Raw genomic sequence first — 21,273 nt, forward strand, 5'->3', positions numbered from 1 at the left:
GCCAAAACCAGGTCTGGGTGCTGATAGAACTGCACATAATAGTCACAGAAGGCTGCCTTGGTGGTGTTAGGGGATTACAACGTCTCACCAGCAGTCGAGAGCAAGCAAGTAATGGGCGTGCCATTGGTCCCTTCCTTAATTAGCCAGGCCAAGAGTCTCCCAGCCCTGCCCTCTCACTCGTGTGTCCTTATAGTTGTGGTGCTGCAGGTGCTCCAGGACCACTTTGTATCTTTCTTTTGCAGGCAATAGCTGCACGAGCACAAGCGTGTCAGTGCACTGGAGTTGTCTAGTTTGTGAAGTACAGCATCAAGTTCTTGCAGCTCTCTATCTAGTTCTCCACGAACACTCACACATGGGCTCAAGCAGTGCCCACAAATCACCACCTTGAAGGCCTCCCATTCAATCATGCAGTCAGTTGCAGTGTCTTGGTTCAACTCGAAATACCCCGCTATATCCTCCCATAAAGAGTCCCTATAGAGCGCATCAGCTAGGACTGCTGGGTTAAGCCGACATGTGGGTTCCAAGACACTACCGAGTGGCCTCCTCAAAGCACATACCGTGGCCGGCTGTATGATGCCTATTACTGTGAGTTGCTTCCTTGGTAGACTCCTCAGAACAAAGACCATGGCTGATTATCAAATATCCATTCTGAAGGGCTACTCCCTGCCTCCCCATGGGGTACTGCTCAGAGGATATGCCATGGCTGGCTGTATAATGCCCATTATTATGGGCTGCTTGTGTACAGCTCCTAGGTGGAGGCCACAGTGAAAATATAATAAAAGATAGAAAACTGCACCTCCCGAAGTGTAGCAGCCATGACCACTTGGAAGATTTCTTCTGTTCCATAACAAATATGAAATGATTTGAAGTCATCACTGCAAAGATGGCTGTTAGCCACATTCATAATCGGGCAATTGCTCACACATTTCGACTTCTCCCATACTTATGTGAAGCTACTCATTTGCTGAAACATGGGATGCATGCATGACATCTAAACACTTTCCATATGGGCCATACTACACTCACATATTTTTTTATCCATTCATCTATTAGCATCTAATGCGTGAGAATCCGCTCACTTCCTTTTGCTTCATTCAACTCCAAAGTGCAGCAACAAATATATTGGCCCTTACGCAAGACATTGAACAGCTACCAATAAGCCACATAGCAGACACACACTTTTCCATCTAAAGCCCTCCCAGTGATTATCATGCTACTTGTCTGTGAATGCACTTCAGTGTAGAGACAGGACACACAGGGCTTGAAAGATGCATATAAATGCAATTAAAGTACACCAAGCACAATATTTGACAGATACAAGGGCATTTATTTGCCCAATTTCCAACATACAGGAATGTCAGTGTCAAGAGTGATTTTGCCCCTACCTTTTTAGGGAAAAACACTGCCCATATATGCACTCCCTTCATATCTCAGAAGGGGCAAGCACTCTCTCACAACCTACAATTGGGAGATTACTACATGCTTTGCTTGGTTCCTTTTAAATATGTTTTGCACAATGTATCATTAAGGGGTGGGGGACCCCCCTTCCGAATTGTAAAAGTGTACGGTGGAACGCATTTCACTTACTGCATGCATCCTGGCCAGCTAGCTGCACCCATCTCCTGTGCCAGGGTACCCATCTCTCTCACGTGCCTGGCGTCCGCGTGCTGTGCGAGGATCACAGGGTCTCATTCTTAGAATGCCTCGGGTCTGAAGGGGCCGGTGTGCTAAGCCTGGAATGCCGCAGCAGGTCCGCAGTGAGCACTCACTTCATATCTTGCAAAAATACAGCAGGTTTGGCTGAGACAACACGGGCCCTCGGATCCGCTCTGAAGTTCACTTTTCAGCTTTCGTTTTCAATGCCATCTCTGTCTGACATTGCTTCCCTTGTGCCTGTTAACCAGTGGGGTCAGCACAAGATCAGCAAGTGAAAGTAAAGGGGAAGGTGTTTATTTCGCGTGTGCCCATGCTAGTTCCCGTGTGTGCGCGCGCCCGTGCTGCTATGTGCACGCCGCACGTGTGCCCGGCTTTGTGTGCGCTCTGGGAAAGGGCAGATTTTCACCTCAGACTCCTCTGGGATTCAAAAAGGAGAAGTTCCCCTCCCCCACCCCCAGTCACTGGCAAATTGCAAGACAAAAAGCCTGCCTCCTGTGCATTCCCGTCGCCCTTCAAGCACAGCGTAAACGATAAAAGTTACATTTTCCCTGCACCACATGTTCTTCAAAAGTGGAGCTCCTGTAATTTGCGAGTTGTTTTCCCACAAAATGTTATAATTTTCCCACGCTCTGATCCTACTGATAAAATGCATTCCTCCAACATTAAATTACAAGCTCCGTTTTCTCTTATATCCCCTTCACAATTTCTATCACTCTTGCATTGATTAAAAGTGTAAAAAATGCAATGCTTTCTTCTAGTAAGAAGGGAACACGGCTGTAATATGACTGTCAAGTGGGCAAACCATGGAGGTACCTGCGTTTAGTTCTGCAGCAATGCTTCATCTTGTCATAAAATCAGAAACTCGGACTAGGTAAAAGTATTCCTTTCCTCCCCTTGGGTTTACCCATAAAAATAGCACGTTTTTGTAAACTTGCTATTTTTACGTGAATGCGAATTGAAATGGCAAATATTATTTATTTGTGGTGATATGTAAAATACGCAATGAGGATCGCCAAAGGCCAAAATTACTAGAATAAAAATAAACTGCAGTAGGTTATATGAAAGGAGTCCACACGTGAATTGGACAAACGCTGCCAGATTTTTGAGGGAAAACATGAATATGTATTTTTTTGTAAAGTGCTTCAATGTGTTGTATCTCAATGAGCAAATTTACTATATTAACTTTACACAATACCCCCTCCCCAAACCTCTCGCCGCTATACTGGGAACTTCAACATAAAAAAGCACTTTGTTCTTGGATAGGGAAACATTTTTCCCTCTTCAGACCTTTCAATATTTCGCCATGGATATCAAGTCATTTATTTACCACGCACAACATTGGTTTTCATTAATCTCTTACAACCCCGTGCGTGCAATGAGATTAAAAAGAAAGCACCCAAAGCAGGCATCATGAGGAACTTAATACGTATTCCAGGAAATAACAAACGAACCAGGCATAAATAAACCAGGAACTTACACACAATATGTGAAATCCCCTTCAACCTCAAGGTCAAGTGGCTGGTGGAAACATGTAGAACTGCGGGGGAAGGATTTTAGGGCCTCAAAAGATAGGCCATTTAAGTATTTCTAATAAGAGTGCAGCCTGTCAGTAAATGAAAGCACGTTGTCCACCGTAGTTAATTCACACAGACTATTTCCCCAGAGGTTTTAGCGGGTCTGATGTTTTTCTGCCTCCATATGTGCCCCGGTGTCCTTCTGCCTTTTAATTTTAATAAATGAAGAGGCGGGCAGGCCCTCACGCAGACAAGACACCAGAAGGTGCAAAAACGTCATCCTCATGGTCCTCCTAACCAGAACTCGACTAACGTTAATATTCGATTGATTTTGACAGGACACCACAAACGCGTCTTCTTCTCATCACATATAAAACGCATCTTCCTGAAAAAGGTACTTTTTATCACAACCCTTGGTGAACTGGAGATAATGAATGCGCAAAAAGAATTAAGTAAATAATACAAAAGAGAACGAGATCCACATTGTGGGCTTAATCAGTTTTTCAAGAGTTACACACTCTTATTTTAATAAAAATGGGCTCTCTTTACATAAACATAGTTTTTGTTCCGCTGGTGTCTTGGTGCCTGAGTTATACGAATGATTAACACCTTAGTAAACAAAAGACAGAGTACTGTGATCGTTTTTCTAACCAAGCACAGTGCTGTCTACCCTTGGATGTGAAAGAAAAACATGAGGTGACAATAACTCTTCTCATGCCCAGGGGAAACTTCTGTCTCAAGGTGAGGAAAGTGTTTATAACCGTACCTTTTTCTGCAGATCCCAGGCCATTTTCCTAGCAGAAGTGTAGCTGTTTTTTTCGAGTATATATGTGGCTGGAAATACCGGAACTTTTAATTCAATTTTGGCCCAAAACAGAAGTATTTGTGGAAAACAGAATTATCAGCAAATTTGTATTCGGGCCCACAATCAAGCAGATTATCAAACCAAAGCCACTGTATGATGTCTCATTACAACGTTACACTTATATCAACACAATATAAATGAGGTGTAGAAAGAGGGGCTGATATTGACACAATGGTGTACTGTCACAAGAAATCTGGGTTTGCATTATCCCATACCTTAATTGGTAGTAACACTTTCCCCAAGCTATTCCCATTCCAGATGTGAACACTGAGGATTACAAGTAACAGGCATGGGAATACTGCCCAGTATTTGTAACACCATGTGAAATGTCAGAAAGAGAGTGTCTGTGTGCACGCGTCTGCATGATTGAGACAAAGCGCTCAGTGCGGTGTCAGGAAAGATGTTGACCACAAGAATAGGTGAAGCAATATGTCCCTAAAGACAAGATTCAAACAGTATTTAAAAATACGGTCAATTAATAAGGAGTGACTCAAAAAGGGAGTTTGAGATCTGTAAATTAGGAAAACCATGAAGGTTTATTAGAATGTTTTAGCCCAATACTGAAGTCAAAAATATAGTTAGGTTTAACAAATCAATCATACAGCTCAGAAATCAATTGCCATGAAGGCTCTTAGCATTTTAATAGATGCACCAACGTGCAAAATCGGAAAACTAGTATAGTTCCTGAATGTGCAGCACATCAGTAGAAAATCAGACAACATCCCTAAGAGGCCCAAAAAAGAGTATGGCTCCCCACAAATTGAGGGCCTTTTATAATGCTTTTCACCAAAGAAAGCAATGGAAATCACACAGTCCGCACGAGGTAAGTAAATGTACCAATACAACAATCATAACAGAGCATTATAAAAGGTCATGTACACCACCATCCTAGCACTATCCCACTAAATGAAAAATAATGAAATGAAAAATAATCTCAAATGATCTGTCAGTTGGAAAACCTATTATCACAGTTCCCCGCTTTAGAAATGATATTATTGGGGGACTTTAACATGGCCTACCTGGGGGAGGTTGAGACTGGATATTGTGATAACAGGGAATCAGCAATGTTCAACACTTTTTTGAGATCCTATTATCTCAAATCAGTTTGGGCAAAAGTTGCAACAAATAGTCAGTGGGTGTCATACGCCCCGTCTTTCTACAATCAATCCACTACCGATTACGTTTTTTTTGTCCCAAGGCCTAAGTGAATGTATAAAATTGTAAATTGAAATTTTAAATTGATACTTGTGTAGCGCACTACTCACCCGCAAGGGTCTCAAGGCGCTTGTATGAATACCGCTGTGGAACCCATCCTGGCTTTCCCTGTGAGGTGTCCACTCCTGGGCACCCCCAAGGTGGTGGCCAGGCATCCTTAGTGTTGCGGGTGCCGTTGCGGAGATTAAGCAAGCTATTGCCCAGAGTTGCAGAGTGGGACTCCATGATTGGAATAGGCACGAGTCGAGAATTATCAGGTCCGTGGAATTTTTGAGCCCAAGACCCGCCGAGGCGGGGAATTGAACCCTGGTCTCGGGCTAGACCTCTGCATCAGGGTCTGCCGCTCTAACCATTGAGCCACGCTAACTAACTACGAGGTGATGCAACAAAATGAGAGCGACCATGCTGCAATTTGGGTTGGACTAAATGCATGAGCTAGAATCCCTCTAGTCTAAACCCTCAAGGAGCTACCAACAGCGAAGAAGTCTACAAACTCACTTGAAGGATCAAATGGTCAGCTGTGTCTGAAAAGAAGCTTGAAACCTGGAAATCAAGCTGAGCCGGATGGCCTACCAAGTCCCTAACACACGCAATTATTGCATGTTGGTCCGATCTGTCCTCTGCTCTGTGCACACTCTTACAAGGGAAACTCCCAATGGCAGGGAAACACAACAGTACTTATACATTAGGCACAGTAAGGGAAATTAAGAAAAGCATGCTGCAATTAAGGGCCATACAAAGGGCACATAGAAAACAAAAAAAATCCTCAAAGGATCTCTTACACTCTGCTGCCAGAAAACGTAAACATCTAGGGCCAGATGTAGGAGGCCAAAAAATACTGATTCGGTGAATACGAATCAGTAAATACCGAATCGGATGTTACCGATTCGGTATTTACCGAATCGGTAGATGATATGTAGCAAGCACAATTAAGAGTGCATATGTGCATTAAGGATTCGGTATTAAATATCAAAAACCTTAAAAAAAGCAATTTTGTGCTTTTTTCAACTGTGCCATGTGGCAGACATACATGCCCTTAGGGCATGTATGTGTGCCACATGTGCACTCATGCACAATACAGGGGTGCAACAGGGTGTCAATGTGACACCCTGCCACCCTTGTAGGTCTACCCCCTATTACCGATTCGGTATTTACCGAATCGGTAATTCTCATTCATTCCTATGGGCCTCCAGGCCCATAGGAATGAATGGGGAATACCTGAATCGGTAAATATCGAATCGGTATTTACCAAATTCTACCGATTCGGTAAAATTTATCGAATCATTAGCTACATATCATTTACCGATTCTAAAATACCAAATCGGTAAAATTCGGTATTTTAGAATCGGTTTCATCTGATCCTTGGTATGGAAGCACAGGAGGAAAGTCCAGGAGGCCAAGTGGATCAAACTTTTCGATCTGATAGAGGCAAATAAACATCAGAAATTTTTGCAATACATAACAGAATATGTCATGGAAATAAAGGGAAAGGGAACTCAGTTCAAGCAGAAGAATGGATCGCACAAGTTAAATCCCTTTATTGTGACACACAGGACAAACCCTACTTGACCAACCCTGTTCACAAGAAAGCAGCAGGGCTAACCGATAAAACAAGGCAACCTTCCTTAAGAGAAAATTCACCATGGGGAGTATCTGACATCAGTAAAGTTCTAAAGAAGATCAGAAAATACGGTGCCCCGCCCCAATGGGCTTCCTGGGTCTCTATTTAGGGAGGACTCACAATAGTAGGCCTCGACTTTAGCACCTCTGTATTCTGAATGCTGGTTCGTCAAAGAGCTTCTAGAGTCTTGGAGAGGATCCCTTCTCCAGCCTATCTTCTAGAAGGGATCTATTACAGACCCATGAAATTATCTGCTAATAGCGTTGCTAGACATTGATGGCAAAGCCTACGCCAGCGTACTGTTCTGGGAGCTAACGCAATGGGCCTGCGCGGAAGGCCTACTACCCTTCTACCAACTAGGGTTCCGTGCAGGAGGGTGAACTGTGGGTATTATTGTCGCCCTCTCTTTCCTTGCTCATCAAGCTGTATCCCACATTTTACTGCTAGTGTGTGCATGCTTTATCAACTACTCAGCGGCTTTCGACAGAGTTGCCCGGAACAGCTTATGGCATAAGCTAGTGAGACGGAACATTTGCCCCAAACTGCTATGAGCAATAATGTCATGGTGCAGCAAATTCAGGAAAACTTGGCAGCACTGGCTAAATACTACTTCCAGTCAATGGCCACTCCCACCAACACCATGAAGGTTGAAATAAAAACAATTTTACAAGCACCCAAAAGCCTGTGGCCCAACAATCTCGCTGTAGCTAAGGAACGGCTACAACTCGCAGTGGAGAACTGGGACTCAAATACCATCAACCATATATGTATCAAATCTGCAATATGAAAACAATTGCATCGTCGTTCACAAAAATTGGACATGGAAGCTCTTTTAGCCAGGGGCGCTTGTGAGTCAATAATGGAGCAGCAAAGGAGCAACTCAGTTAAATTTCATCAACACCAGGCAGTAGGAAAACAAGTTTTAAATCAAATTTTATCAGATAGATTAGTTTTGTTTCCAATCAGAGAACTGAATCCAACCTGGAGATCTCGTGAAAATATCAACAGCTGCAGATTGTGTGACTGCAGAGGAGAATCCTTAGTACATATGCTACTCTGTTGCCCGGCATTGCTACTTGTCCTTCGAATCCTACTGAGGCCCATCCTTTTACAGCACAGTATTCAGTAGGCCAAAGAGGCTGTCCCTTTTTTATACACCTTGGACTCAGTGGCGGACATGGCCAAGTTTGGTAAATTGATAATGCAAGCCGGTAACTTGTTAAAGAACTCGAACACCCAACAGCCCCTGTAGCCAACTGATCACCCATTAGTGTTCAAGGACCCTGTACTGATGCAACAAATTCTGATTAACTTTGTCGTTGGGACTCCACAAACTCTAGTACTTTGTATTTGAATGTTATAGGTCATAATTTGGCACATATAACTTGCACTCATTCTCTGTTGTTTTCCTGTGGCCACTATGACTAGCCTAACCTCGAGCTGCCCCACTATGCGAGGCTGTCCACACTTTATAAGTAGTACTTTCTTAGGCACTTTAGCACCTTAATTATATGGCTGTTTTGTTCCAACACATTTTGATTAGTTCTGTCACCGGTGACTCATAAATTACAGACTATGTGTTACTTCTGTATATAAACTTTTAAAATGCTATTTGCACCAATATGCCTTCGGGTATTGCACTTTACGTTTTATTTCCTATGGCCTGCGTCAACACGTCTAGCATGATTCTGAGCTGTTTTTGTACATGCATTGCTCCTTTTTTACATACCGTTTGCACTTTACAAGTTTTACACTATTTGTCACCACCCTTTGTACATTAATGTCACAGCCAGGTGGCATTTCAGACGTTGCTATCTCTGCATGACCTGAGTCGCTACACACACATTATTAGTATGCATTACTATCATTCAAAGATCTTTTTAAAAAAAAGACAAGACGTTTTGTACAGAACAAGTAATTAGCCCTTTTATAACTTTTGTACTAATTTAATCGTGCTTGCAAAATTCGTTCCCACATAGAAAATGCATTTTTAAGTGTTTGTTTTACAGTGTTTTTATTGTGATATTTGTGTTTTATGTAACTTGTATGATTTTAAGTAATCACACAATAAACTTGACTTGACCTGGGATGACTTTTTAATTTTTTTTAAATCAAATTTTATTGCATATATAAAGATAACAAAATAGAAATTAACAAAACATACCAGTTCACGGTATTTCTCTATAAACAGCACATACCGACCAGACATTATACAAATTTGCAATATATAGTATACTTTGAAACTATTTCCATGTCAGAGCACATTCTAGTATGTACATTTACACGATGTCAGAGTTCAACAAATCTGGATGAGATCGCAAGTATTCTGTCAGCGGCGACCAATATTTTTTGAGTCTAGATGCTATCAGTAGTTCTTCCTCATATGTTTTTAAGGTGTCCTTACAATATACTAGGTCAGTTAACCACTGCTTCGTACTAGGGGACCTCTTACTGTCCCAGTTAATGGATACACGTCTTTTGGCCATCAATAACGATATAGTGCATAGCTTGCGTTTCGTATATTTTAATTGTTCCACTATACCCAATTGGCATACTTTCGCCAAACAGTCTATCTTTATTTCCAATATGTGACTTAAGGTCATCGTTATATCCTCCCAGTATTTGCTAATTTTTGTGCATCTCCATGCTAAGTGCATGAAGTCAGCATTGTCTCTTCCGCATCTGCGGCATCTAGCATCTGCTCTCAATCCACATTTTTGTAACTTGAGTGGGGTGTGGTATGTTTGATGTATATACTTGTAGTGAATGATACGCAGGTTGCCATTTGATGTCAATAAGGTCGCTAATGTACAGCAGATATGACATTCCTCCTCATTGGGCATCCCAACGATCTGGTTCTGCCCGCCATATAATCCTGTAATAACTTATATAGTTTGGATACCAAATGTGTATTGTTTGGGCTGGTAATGATCATTTGTAGTGCTGCCAATGTCGGTGGCTCCACAGGGAATGTGGGATATAGGTCCTTGATTGCCCCCCGCAGTCTATGGTAGGTAAATTTAAAATGTAGCGTTTGATTGCAGATGTACCTGAGGTCAGACTCATTAACAAACCTTCTTTCGATGTGTAGGTCCCCCATAGTGGTTATACCGACTTGTTGCAGCATTGACATACCGTTACCAGTGTGTGTCACTGTCAACGAAGGATGATGGCATAGTGGTAGGGCGGGCGCCAAGAGTGGTAATTTCTGTGTCAGTTTCCCCATGCGTTGCCATGCAGAGTTTGTGGTTTTATTGTGTTCATTACATTTCTAGCAATATGGGGCGAAGATGTGGCAGATTACATCGTAGTGGGATGGGATGGGCATCACCATCTTCCACTGCTGTGTGTGGTAGATATCGTACTGGATAAAACCAATAATGTGCATATTGCGCTTGCGCACATAAGTAATACAGTAATAGATCCGGCACCGCAAACCCACCCTTATTGTATGGCAATGTCAATGTATGTAGTTCAATGCGAGCTAGCTTCCCGGCCCACATTAGCCAGGTTATGTTTGTGGTGAGTCTCTGAAAAAATGCTGCAGGTGGTGGTATTGGTATGTGGTTGAATAAATATAATAGCTTGGGGTGACCTGAAATGACTTAGCACTATCCCACCTAATGAAAAATAATTAATCACTTCTAACCTAATGCCATGGGAAGTGTCAGACCAAATCTGTTAACATAAACAAAGAAAAGACTTATGCATAAATGGAGTAAGGCGAGCAAGGAAGAAGAGTATTGAAAAGTATCCAAAGGCTTCCTCCTGAGTTTTTTGAGAACAACATGTCATTACCAAACAAACAGTGCACATTCATGTTGATATGTAAATATGATTTAACTCAGAAAGTAGCTTCATCAAATCCCACCTCTGATGATTACAATCCTCACCAATATAACACTATTACATTTATACTACAGTCTGAATTACTTTCTGTCTTTTGCATCTCCGTCCTTCCAACATCTTAATATCATCATAGCCTTGTGTTTTGACGTCTTCCATTTCATAATCATTTGGCTTACTCTTATTTCTCAACTTTGCTGATGCCTTCTTTTAAACCCACAATCCTTTTCCGATCTCACAAAAACAGGAACCAACTGATTCCCACAAGCCATAATCTTTAAAAGCTTTTGCTTCATGAGAAATATTAGTCATGTGTGTTACATGAGCATTAATAAGCTTACTGGTATCAGGTATAAAGGTACAGCACTTTTGCACCTTCCAATCACGGCAGACGCCATCCTCCTTCGTTAGAAGGATATCTAGAGCAAGGCGGTTTTGCATAATCATAGCACTCAGCCATTAGATCCTCACTGACCTTAGTTAATGTCGCAGCAGTGTTAAGAGTAAGGTGGTCTAATAGCATCAATAACTTCCTAATTTTCACATTATTCAAAGCAGCACCAATAGATGAAACCATAGCACCAAGCACGTCTAACACAGTTTGTCCAAATCCAAGCTGCTCAGCATCACCCATTTTATTCACAAGGTACACACAGTGGGACACCAAAACAATATAGCAGCTTCCTACCCAATTAAGTGGCAGGTTAAAATAGTAGGTCTTACCACAATCATAATAAAAACCTTTAAATATTTATTCAGTTCTTCTCCAATCAAAAACTCATCAGCAACAACATAAATCCTTTCACCACCTCTCCAACATATTTCAATGAATTAATACGTTGAGACTTCTGTTGCACAATAGACAGTACTCCATTTCTCACATGCTTCATTCTCAATCTCAGATGAACATTTGAATTCCTAGATTTCTATTGTCTATTTGCATCTTAACCTCTCTTCCCAATTTCTCAAAATGTTCACCCTTCTTTCATTATACTCCTTTTATTTATACTCAGGCTCTTCTTTAGTTAATCTACAAGCAAACTCGATTTTGGTTTTGTTAGTATTCAAGTTCAGTTGTCTAATTTTCTTTAATTGTTTACAAAATAATTTCTCAGAGTCTTCAGATGCAGGCAGTTTTTGCAGCGAAAGGTTGAAGTCCAAGAGAAAAGGAGACAGAACTCACTATTTTGGAAAAGAATAACAAAAACATTAAAGTAAAGCAAATATAAGAGGGGCAATTGGGAGTAAGTTGTACCCTCTGCCACCGAGGAAGGTAGATTTGCACAAGCATACAGAGACAGAAACTATCTATTATGGAAAAGGCTAACAAAAACAGGAAAGTGAATATAAGAGCCTTCAAAGACCAGCTTCTGGCAAAACGATTGGAAGGGATGATGACGACCCAACCTGTTAACACGTTTGCAGAGCATACTTGTACTAAAAACAAATGCTTATTGGTATGTGGTGACTTTAATACATAATTGCACCCCTTAATGATGGACAAGACAATAACTGATGAAGATAGCACTTAGAACATCCCCATACCATCCATAAATCACTGCATAAATACAAAGAAGGATGAATTCATCTTTGAAGCTCTAGTCGAGGGAGGCGCCCACTTAACGAACCCCATCAGACAAACCTCCTAAATCCACTTTTAGAAGTCACTATAAGCAAAGTTTCATCAACTACATGGTGATAAATATCGAAGCATGGCCCTGTGTTTTAGACATGAAAGTTGTTGGCAGGATTGAATTTGATCATGATCCACTACTTTTGGTCATGGGCATCCTCACTCAAGCCTTCCTCCCTCCATCTTAGATAATCATGCAAGGAGTGCAAACATTGCCTTGAAACCAAACAGGAAGAATATTGTTGATATTAATGGCAAATGTGATAAAATGATCTACACTTCCAGCATAACTGGATAACCACGCAAACTTCATTCATATCCCACTTTTTTGAGGGGGAGCTGCTAGTAAAAGAGTTGTTGGCACAGACGGCAGTGATCAGAAAAAACACAACCCACGGCATATCTGAATACCCATGTCTAGACTGCCTGGACTGGCACGATGTGGAATGCTTAAAACTAAAAAGGTCACTTTCCTTAGCCCTGAAAAATCGACAGCTGTCCAACCACAAGGAACAGCTCGTTTATGGCAGCATAGGCATCATACACAGATGACAAAGTACAATAAGAAACACCATTCACAAAAGCTCTGTCAAGCTCTACTGTATGCAATAACGTCAAGAAAATCAAAGAAATATTAGGAGATCGTAAGAAGGAATGATGAAGGTCCTCCAAAGAACTTGGAGCTGAACAAAAGCCTAAAACTCTGGATAAATCACTTCACAACTCTCTATCAGAAGGAAGGAGTTAACATACTGGGCAAAACAAACGTTCCAGCCCTACAGTTCCAGGCTACGCCAAGAACAGTACCAACTCAATGGAAATCCGAAAAGCGGGAAAGTTGACCTAAAGATGAATAGTAACTTAAATCTTGCTTAGAAAACACAACTTTTGGGTCTCTCACCTCCCACAATATCAACCCCAAAGCCTTGCAACTCCCTAATTGCCTCAGTTGGTGCATGCCCCCATTACCTAACTCTGGGGCCAAAAGATGAATTCAGCAAAAAGGAAGTGGATCAAGTGATCTAAGCTCAAAAGCCAGGCAAAGCTGCTAGACCGGACAAAATTCCATTGGATGTTTACCGCAATCAGTTGACCTTATGGTTACCTGTATTAACTTCTTTTAATAACATCTGGTGTCTCAAGGAGATTCTATCCTTCTGGAGAAAATAGATACTTGTGCAATTACATGAGAAAGGGCCCAGAGAATTATCAACTGATTTTATTGCTTGATGGAGCAAGAAAAAGTTTTGGGAAACTGTTATTATCCCTTCTGGAGCAGTGGCTGGAAGAGAAATACTTAATATCCCCGTACCATGCGGGTTTTAGGGGAGGTCAGAGTAAAGTGGATCACGTTTTTAGTCTAATGCTCATCTGTTCCAAATACACATTGCTTAAAAATTAATTACTTTATTTGGGTTTCATCGACCTCCAAACTGCTTTTGACAGCATCGTTCACCCCACACTATGGCAAATCTTAATAGAGCTGGGAATACCGGAGAAGCTTCTACATCTAATAGTTGCATTACATTCTGGCAACACCATCCGGGTAAAGTATACTATCAGAGGCGAATATGCAACAGAGATCGCAATACAGCAAGTTGTCAAGCAAGGATGCGTCCTAGTGCCAACTCTTTTTAATTGCTACTTTAATGCTGTTGTGAAATCACTGACAAACCTTCATCTAGATGTGCCCACCACTAAGTACACATAATGAGCAAGGAGCCAATCCCAAATTTACTCTTTGCAGACAATGCAGTGCTAACGGCCAGAACAGAACTATCAATGAACCGCTTATTGGCAGGTTTAGAGTTGTTCTTTACCACCATAAGTTAACCATCAATGTTAGGAGAACAAAATGCATGATTCTCATTCAAAAATTAAACTTGAGAGCGACTTTTAGGCTTTATAACAAGCCTCTGGATTACATGTCCACCTAGGATTACTTGGGAACCGATCTGGATGATAACCTCTTGTCGGCCGCAACTATCTAAGAGCAAAAGCACTCTGGCACAGCAAGCGAGAGCGGTGCTGAGATTTGCTAAATCGTGTAGAAACCGATCAGCGGGCTCGACAGTCATTACATACAAAATGAAAGTGAGAGCAGCAACTATATATATAGCGCTGAAATCTGGGGGCACAGAAAACCTCCATCGACTCAAATCACTGCAAACATCTTCCTAAGATGCCTAATACATCTGGGCCACAGAACACCGATGGACCCTTTGAGAGCAGATCTCAATATTGAAAAGATTGAGGATTACATCACATTTATTTATTTATAAAGTTTTGTATAGCACAAATATGAATCAGGCGGGTATCCGAGCGCTTCATAATTAGATTGGTTGGAAATTATAATGGGCAAATAACATTGGCACCAGTAAAGTACCGGTTCTGTATTTGGTCTAAAGATTAGCTTGTTTGTTATAGCTTCATACTCTCGGATATCAGGTAGAACCAATATTATCACAAAATACCATGGTTCACCCATATATCAATCGTTCTTCATAGCATCGGCCTAGAAAATCTCTGGCTCTATCCGGGAACCATCAGAAAGACTAGTTAGGATCTGGCTATAAAGTCATAATGAGAAAACATCAATTGAGCAAAACTGAGCCGAGCAGGTCCTCTGACAAAACACTATCGGTCATTTAACAAGAATGCAGCTTTGAAATTTTCCTAGACGATATTTCCCCAGCAGAAAAGAGAGCTCTCTATCTAAAATCCAGACTGGGCACATTGCCAGTGGCATCAGTTGATAAAAGATGGTCACCGAATCCTGTCGCGGGAGCAGACATGTGCATGTGCTCCTTGGGAGGTTCGGAAACACTGCTGTGCCATCACATGTTATTGATATGAAAATACTCTCTAAGTCCACTTTTTATTCAGCATAACATTAGGAAACATTGAAGCAGAAGCTCTATGTATGAAAACAGACAATAAAATCCTAGTCTCGGCTGCCTCGTCCTATGTTTATGCAGCCAGGAAACCAAGAGCCTGAGTGCAGCAACAACTGCGTTCTTTGTAAGCCACCTTATGAACATAAAGGACCAGAAGAGCTTGTCATTCGAGCAACTTTCATTAAAACTACTGTCTCAAAATTAGCATCTCATATTGCTTTCATAAACTTCAAATTAAGACTCAGTGTGAACCAAATTTTCTGTCTTTGGACTAACATAGTATTAATTAATAGGTAACTGTAGTCCACTAAGTTATGACTCTGGCAAATGTATTGTTCTTTATGTCTTCAAATAGTGTGACAATATTGTGTGCACAGTAGGGTTATTATGAGGGCACAAACGTTGCACTTGAATTCCTAGCTATGTAAAACCCCCACAAATACCATAACCAAGTTGCTCCCTTCAGATTTACTCAACAGACCTTCAGACCTATAACTGCACTTTTGATGCTAATCCTTCTAGTTGCTGCTAATACGAACTTTGGGATTTGCTCTGTGCCTCGTACTACAGCGAGGGCCCTTCTGTAGCTTCCATTAGTCAGTAATGATTGCTAAATAAAGGGAGAGCAATTATGGAAATACCAAGCACTAGCACTCTAATGGAGGAAGCCAACCCCATAGTTGATCAATTTTGTCCAGCTGCCTACCTGTGTGTTGCTATCACACCCTGAGACAACCAAATGGCGAAGGCACCTCTAAACGGGATAAGCTCATGCCACTTAGAATAATGGGGACGTACATCCAGGGAATTAACATCAAGGGTAGCACCATTGTACCTGAGCCCCACAGCAGATTGCCAACACCTTCATAAGATACCCAGTACAATAATTAATCGAATCCTGAGGTGACCCCGCCGCAAGAATATTTTATTTTATCTGTTTACGTACTCGCTCTTGCAGGTTACGGCTCTAGCGTGCAGCTTCAAAATGAAATGTATGGCCCTTACGAATCACACCTTAAAAGTAAGTCCCTCCTTTTGTTAGCACTTAGCGGCCTCACACCGACTGGTTGCAATTCTTCTACCGAGGGAGGCATCTCTGCACTTGCACTTTATCTGGGTTTCTTTACATTGACCTCCTTGCGATAGCACTTTATCGAGAATACCAAGCTAGGTGGTTTTCTTTATGTGGCAGAAATTAAAAAAAAATATTGAAATAGCAGACTATGCACACAGTTGAATGTGTTTTCATGAGTTTATTGTGAATTTTATTGTAATTATTGTGTTTTAATTTGCACTGATAATTGTTATGGCCTGACATGGCTGAAGCAATAAAGATTTGATTGATTCTAATATAAGAGTGTCAATTCGGAGCATGTTGCACTCTCTGCCATTGAGGAAGGTAGATATGTACAAACAAAACAATATTTTACATTCATTATACTACTATACTACTCTAATAAACTAGAATATAAATTCTCACTACAGATCTATCCGTATGTGTAAAACTTCATGCCTATATCATTATGTATTGTTGTTACTTCAACTTGTGGTGGTGAAACATCTCAAACTAGAGAAATCATGCACAACAAGCCAATAAAAAATATTAATCTCATTGTCAATGAGAAAATACCAAAACTATTGCAGCATCTTTGTCTGCAGTTCACCATCCTTGTAGTAAGCAACAATGAAAAATAAGAGAGAAACCCTACTTTCAAAAAGGTACAACTATGGAATCAAGCTTTAATTACTTCAAATGTTAAGTGACTCTTTCCATAGAATTCACAAAACCGTAAAATCCTTGGCTGGATAACTACGGTCCAAAACAAAAAAACTAATTATTAAGTTCTTCTTGTGAGTCTCAAAAATTCCAGCTAAAAAATCCATCAAAGCTTTTTTTTTTTTGTAGGATAGAGTTCAGGGCGGTTCTTCAGATTTTTCCTCGAAAATGAACTGGCAGCAATTAGTCAAATCATACACTTCCACGTTTGATTCTTCATCTGCAGAGACTGATGCTAGATCAGTATATTCCAAAGATGCATACTTTCTGTTTGGCACTCATTGTTTTGTAGATCTTTTGTCTACAGGTTATTAATTCACTGTCACAGTTTCAGAGTCACCTTCAATTGTTTCTGGTTCTTCTCTTATTAGCTCTGGCCTCTGAGTTTTCAGTTACATCTTTTACTTCTACTCACTGATTCAGGACAATTGTTTCCTCAATGCATATTCTTAGTTTCAGATTCTCTTGCGACTACTGCTGAATAGTTTTCACTTGTAACTGGATTTGTGCTTTCATGTGTATCAGCAACTTTCAGAACTGATTTTCTTTTGGGGGTTCTTAAGACTCACATTTTCAGTTTCACTTTGTCACAAACTGCAGTTTCAGTCTCTTGTTCTTTTTTGTTTGATATTGCAATGTTTCTTCCTCCTGTTTTTTTTTTTTAACCCTTGTCTGGAGCTACAACTTCTGCATCTTCCATGCCCGGTTCCACACAGCGAACTCGAGCTTGACACTGCTCAGTGGCTGTTGTCACCACTTCTGCATCTGCAGTCTTCACTCTCTTTGTGTGAGCAGCTTGGATCCTCTTTCCGATCCCAGCCTTTCCACCGTTGTTCTAAACAGTTCTTGCAAACATGCTTCTGTACCAGCACCCAGTCATCAGGTTGCAATGGATGACACAGAACATCTTTTTTCAATGGTGTTGCTACATTCACCTGATGAGTGCCAGATTTTATCACATCAGCCAGACCTTTTTAGATGTCCAATACAATATCATCACTTATCGATACTAGGCCTGGTAAGGGGATTCATGGGAGCACTCCCCATGAAGATTTCATGTGGAGTAAGGTCAGTCTTTTCATTTAAACTGCTTCTAATGCTCATAAGCAAGCCATGTCAAGGTTGTCAAAGCACATACCTCAGTCAACTTAGATTTTGTAGTCCCATTCATTTTTTCAACCACACCCAATGCTTTTGGTAACTGCAGCAAAATCTTTGTTCAATTTGTAGAACTATACACAGTAGCTTTAGGATCTCGTTTTCAAAGTAGGTCCCTCTGTCTGTCTCAACAGAAGTAGGCACACCAAATCTAGGGATCAATTCTTTTAATAGTAGTTTGGCCACAGTCCATGCTGTCACATCTGCTAGTTGGATAGGCTTCCATCCTTTTAGAAAACAAACTATAGCTAAATGGACTTAAGACCACAGCAAACATGTATTACAATATAATCTACCTGGAGCCTAGTGAAGTGAATTGTCCTTCAGACTTTCCTATATGACCAATGTTCACGAATGTTCGCTTTACTTGATTGATTCTCTGACAAGTAATACATGTTTGATATAGATCTGCTACAGCCCTAAAATGTGTATTATGCGAGTAATTTCAGAAAAGCCTAATCATGCCAACATTTCCAACATGAGTCTGAACATGGATTGCTGGGTGACTTAAATTGATGTTTGATGCCGCCCGGCCTCCGGGATGTGGGCCATTTGGCTGTGTAGATGAACCGCCCAATCGAACAATACGTGAGAGTGATAGATGTGGAAAGTATTCAACAATGTATGTAATGTGTAAGCTTTGGATCTGCAATAAAAACGATGTTAAAAAAAATGAGTCTGAACATGGATTAATGTGGCCAATGTTGGTAGCACTGAATCAGGAAGTACATATTGGTGTTCTTGAGTTACCCACATATCATTATAATCTTTCTTATTACTGGAGCCACTGGAATTATGCAATTGTGCGGCAGCAGCAATTTTCGCATAATTTTAGAATTGCTGCATTTTCCACACAATCCAGCATCTGCTGCATAATCTGCAGATTTTAATTAAAAAAATGTGTTTCTAGCTCAAACGGTTCAAAAGTTACTAAAGTAGAGGGACATGTGTTGCAGTGCAGTGGAAGGCCCTTTAGTTGTTAAATAGGTGCTAATGATGGTCAACCAATGCCTAAACAGTGTTAACGACTATAAAAATTACGAAATAAAGTCACAATACTATTACAAAATGTGCCACTATATGCCGCACAGTTTTGTTTTTCTTTCTAAGATCTCAGACTACCCTCCAGTTGTTCCTCTTGTTTTAATGCCCATCACAGGTGAGTTGCAAGGACTCCCATCTCTCTCAGGATACCCAGTTCTATTATCTTCTGAATGACAGGCTTCATTCCCTCTTCTGCTTCTGTGAAAGCTTATATTGGGTTCTGGGGTGGATCAAGTTTTACAGTGATCTTCACTGATTCTGCACTTTTAATTAATCTGATCTCTTCACCAGAAAAATGCCATACCTCTTCTTCCACTGTGTCTTAAATCAAAAGTGTTGGCAATTGCCCTTTTTAGGGTGGTTTCCCTCAACTTTTTGCTTTTGTCCCTCCTGTTTTTCCACTAATCTACATCCTAGCCTAAGGACTTTGAGTGCTTTGACATTGCCATTCAGTGCCAAAGCACTGTTCTTGTCATATACATACTGGTGATTAGTGTATACATGATTGGCTGATTTGAGTTAGCTGTAAGTCCCTTGTCCAGTCGTGAGACTTATACATAGAGCTTGTACCCACAGAGGTAGCTCTTCAAACATACCACCGGTTTGTCACGGTGGGCTGTGTGTGCAGGTTACTGTTACTCAGCTTGTAATTTAAAAAGCTACTTGCCAAGTTCTGCATGTCTCTCTCTACACCGGAGTACTCCCTGGGGGCAGGGTGCGGTGTAGGGAAGGGGTAGGGCATGTGCACTTGTGTGCTACATGCCCTAGTAGTGAATAACATTGGATGGTGTGTTCAGTACTGTGAGACTTGCTTCTCACATTGGTTAACATGAGGATCTATGGAAAGGCTATTGAGCTGTATTTCCTGATTGCAGAACAGTAGCAGTATGGTGTTTAGTAACAATGGATTAGTAAGGGCAAATGCTCTCCTGTAGTGATAGTGGATTTGGCATCACAAATGTGGAAATGCTACTTTGGGAAAGTGGGCATTTCTATGCTTGTTGCTCTCTATGTGCCTGTCAGCCTATCTCCAATCCACATCTGGATGCTGGGGGGCAGTTACATCCGTGCATTCCTACTAGACGGCCATAAACTAGGGGCACTCAAGGGAAACTGCAGACCTCCGACTCTGAGGGGCCTTCTTGGGACGGATAAGAGGGGGTGGAATTGGCAACCGCATTGCAAGGGGCAGAGTCATGGCCCCACTAAAGATATGGATCAAGCTTCCTAGGGTAGGGTGGCTGACATGACTAAATTTAGAAGGGGCATGTGCATTTCAAAGGTGGTCTTTTGAACTGATCTCATCTTCAAATGCACTTGTGGGTATAACTACTGGGGCTCTGTCCTCAAGAGCTTAGTGATGCTTTTGGGTTGGAAACATTCTTACGCTGGTTCGATGCTGAGACATCGACAAGAGAAACAATTGGGGCAGAAGGGACTGCAACTGGATTATCCGCAGACTTGTGGAGGCCTATGACTTACTGTGATCCAGGAAGGAGGCTATCACTTGGTGGATTGTTGCCTGAATGTTGCTGACCTGCAGTCAATCGCCACCTGTTGTGGCCCGGGGCCCTGAGCACTCTCCAAGGGCTGGTTGGCTGTCCTCCTGTCCACGAGATCCCAGGGACAGAAAGAATCTCCCCATTTCCACAAGATCGTAAGGATCGCGCAGGGTGTGACAGAAACGGGTGGAAGTTATCATCAGTTGGGACAAGGACCATCCTAATGTTTGCAGTAAACACACTGTGCTGAGGCATGTGCTTGTAAAGATCAGTGGCCCACCTGGGGTCCGTAATGTGGCTATTTTATATATACCTTTTGGGTATGTAGGAGTGCTCATGCCTTAGGGCAGCGTTTCCCAAACTGTGGTCCGCGGACCCCCAGGGGTCCGTGACACATTCCCAGGGGGTCCGCCGACTGGAGTGCCTTCCGTCATCAACACTGAAGCGCTAAGTGAATCCTGTTGATTCACGTGCAAGCTTTCAACTGAAATAAAGGTACTTCACCTTTAAATCTGCACGTCTCCTCTTCATAATTTCTTCAAAAA

General features: G+C 41.5%; 1 protein-coding gene across 2 annotated transcripts in view; it reads right to left on the bottom strand.

Moving 5' to 3' along the window:
• PSD (pleckstrin and Sec7 domain containing) overlaps nt 1–21,273 on the bottom strand; it is a 656,537-nt gene that overhangs the window by 386,037 nt on the left and 249,227 nt on the right. Inside the window, exon 1 of one of the 2 annotated variants that reach the window (XM_078643049.1) lies at nt 1,588–1,922. The exons of the other annotated variant lie outside the window; for it this stretch is intronic. Within the exon in view, the coding sequence (XP_078499175.1) occupies nt 1,588–1,640 (53 nt within the window). The 5' untranslated portion in view covers nt 1,641–1,922. Of the gene's footprint in view, nt 1–1,587; nt 1,923–21,273 lie in introns of those variants that run through there. 2 annotated transcript variants of the gene reach the window in all.

This window comes from Lissotriton helveticus, chromosome 5_1 (genome assembly GCF_964261635.1).
Source record: "Lissotriton helveticus chromosome 5_1, aLisHel1.1, whole genome shotgun sequence".
Lineage (NCBI taxonomy): Eukaryota > Metazoa > Chordata > Amphibia > Caudata > Salamandridae > Lissotriton > Lissotriton helveticus.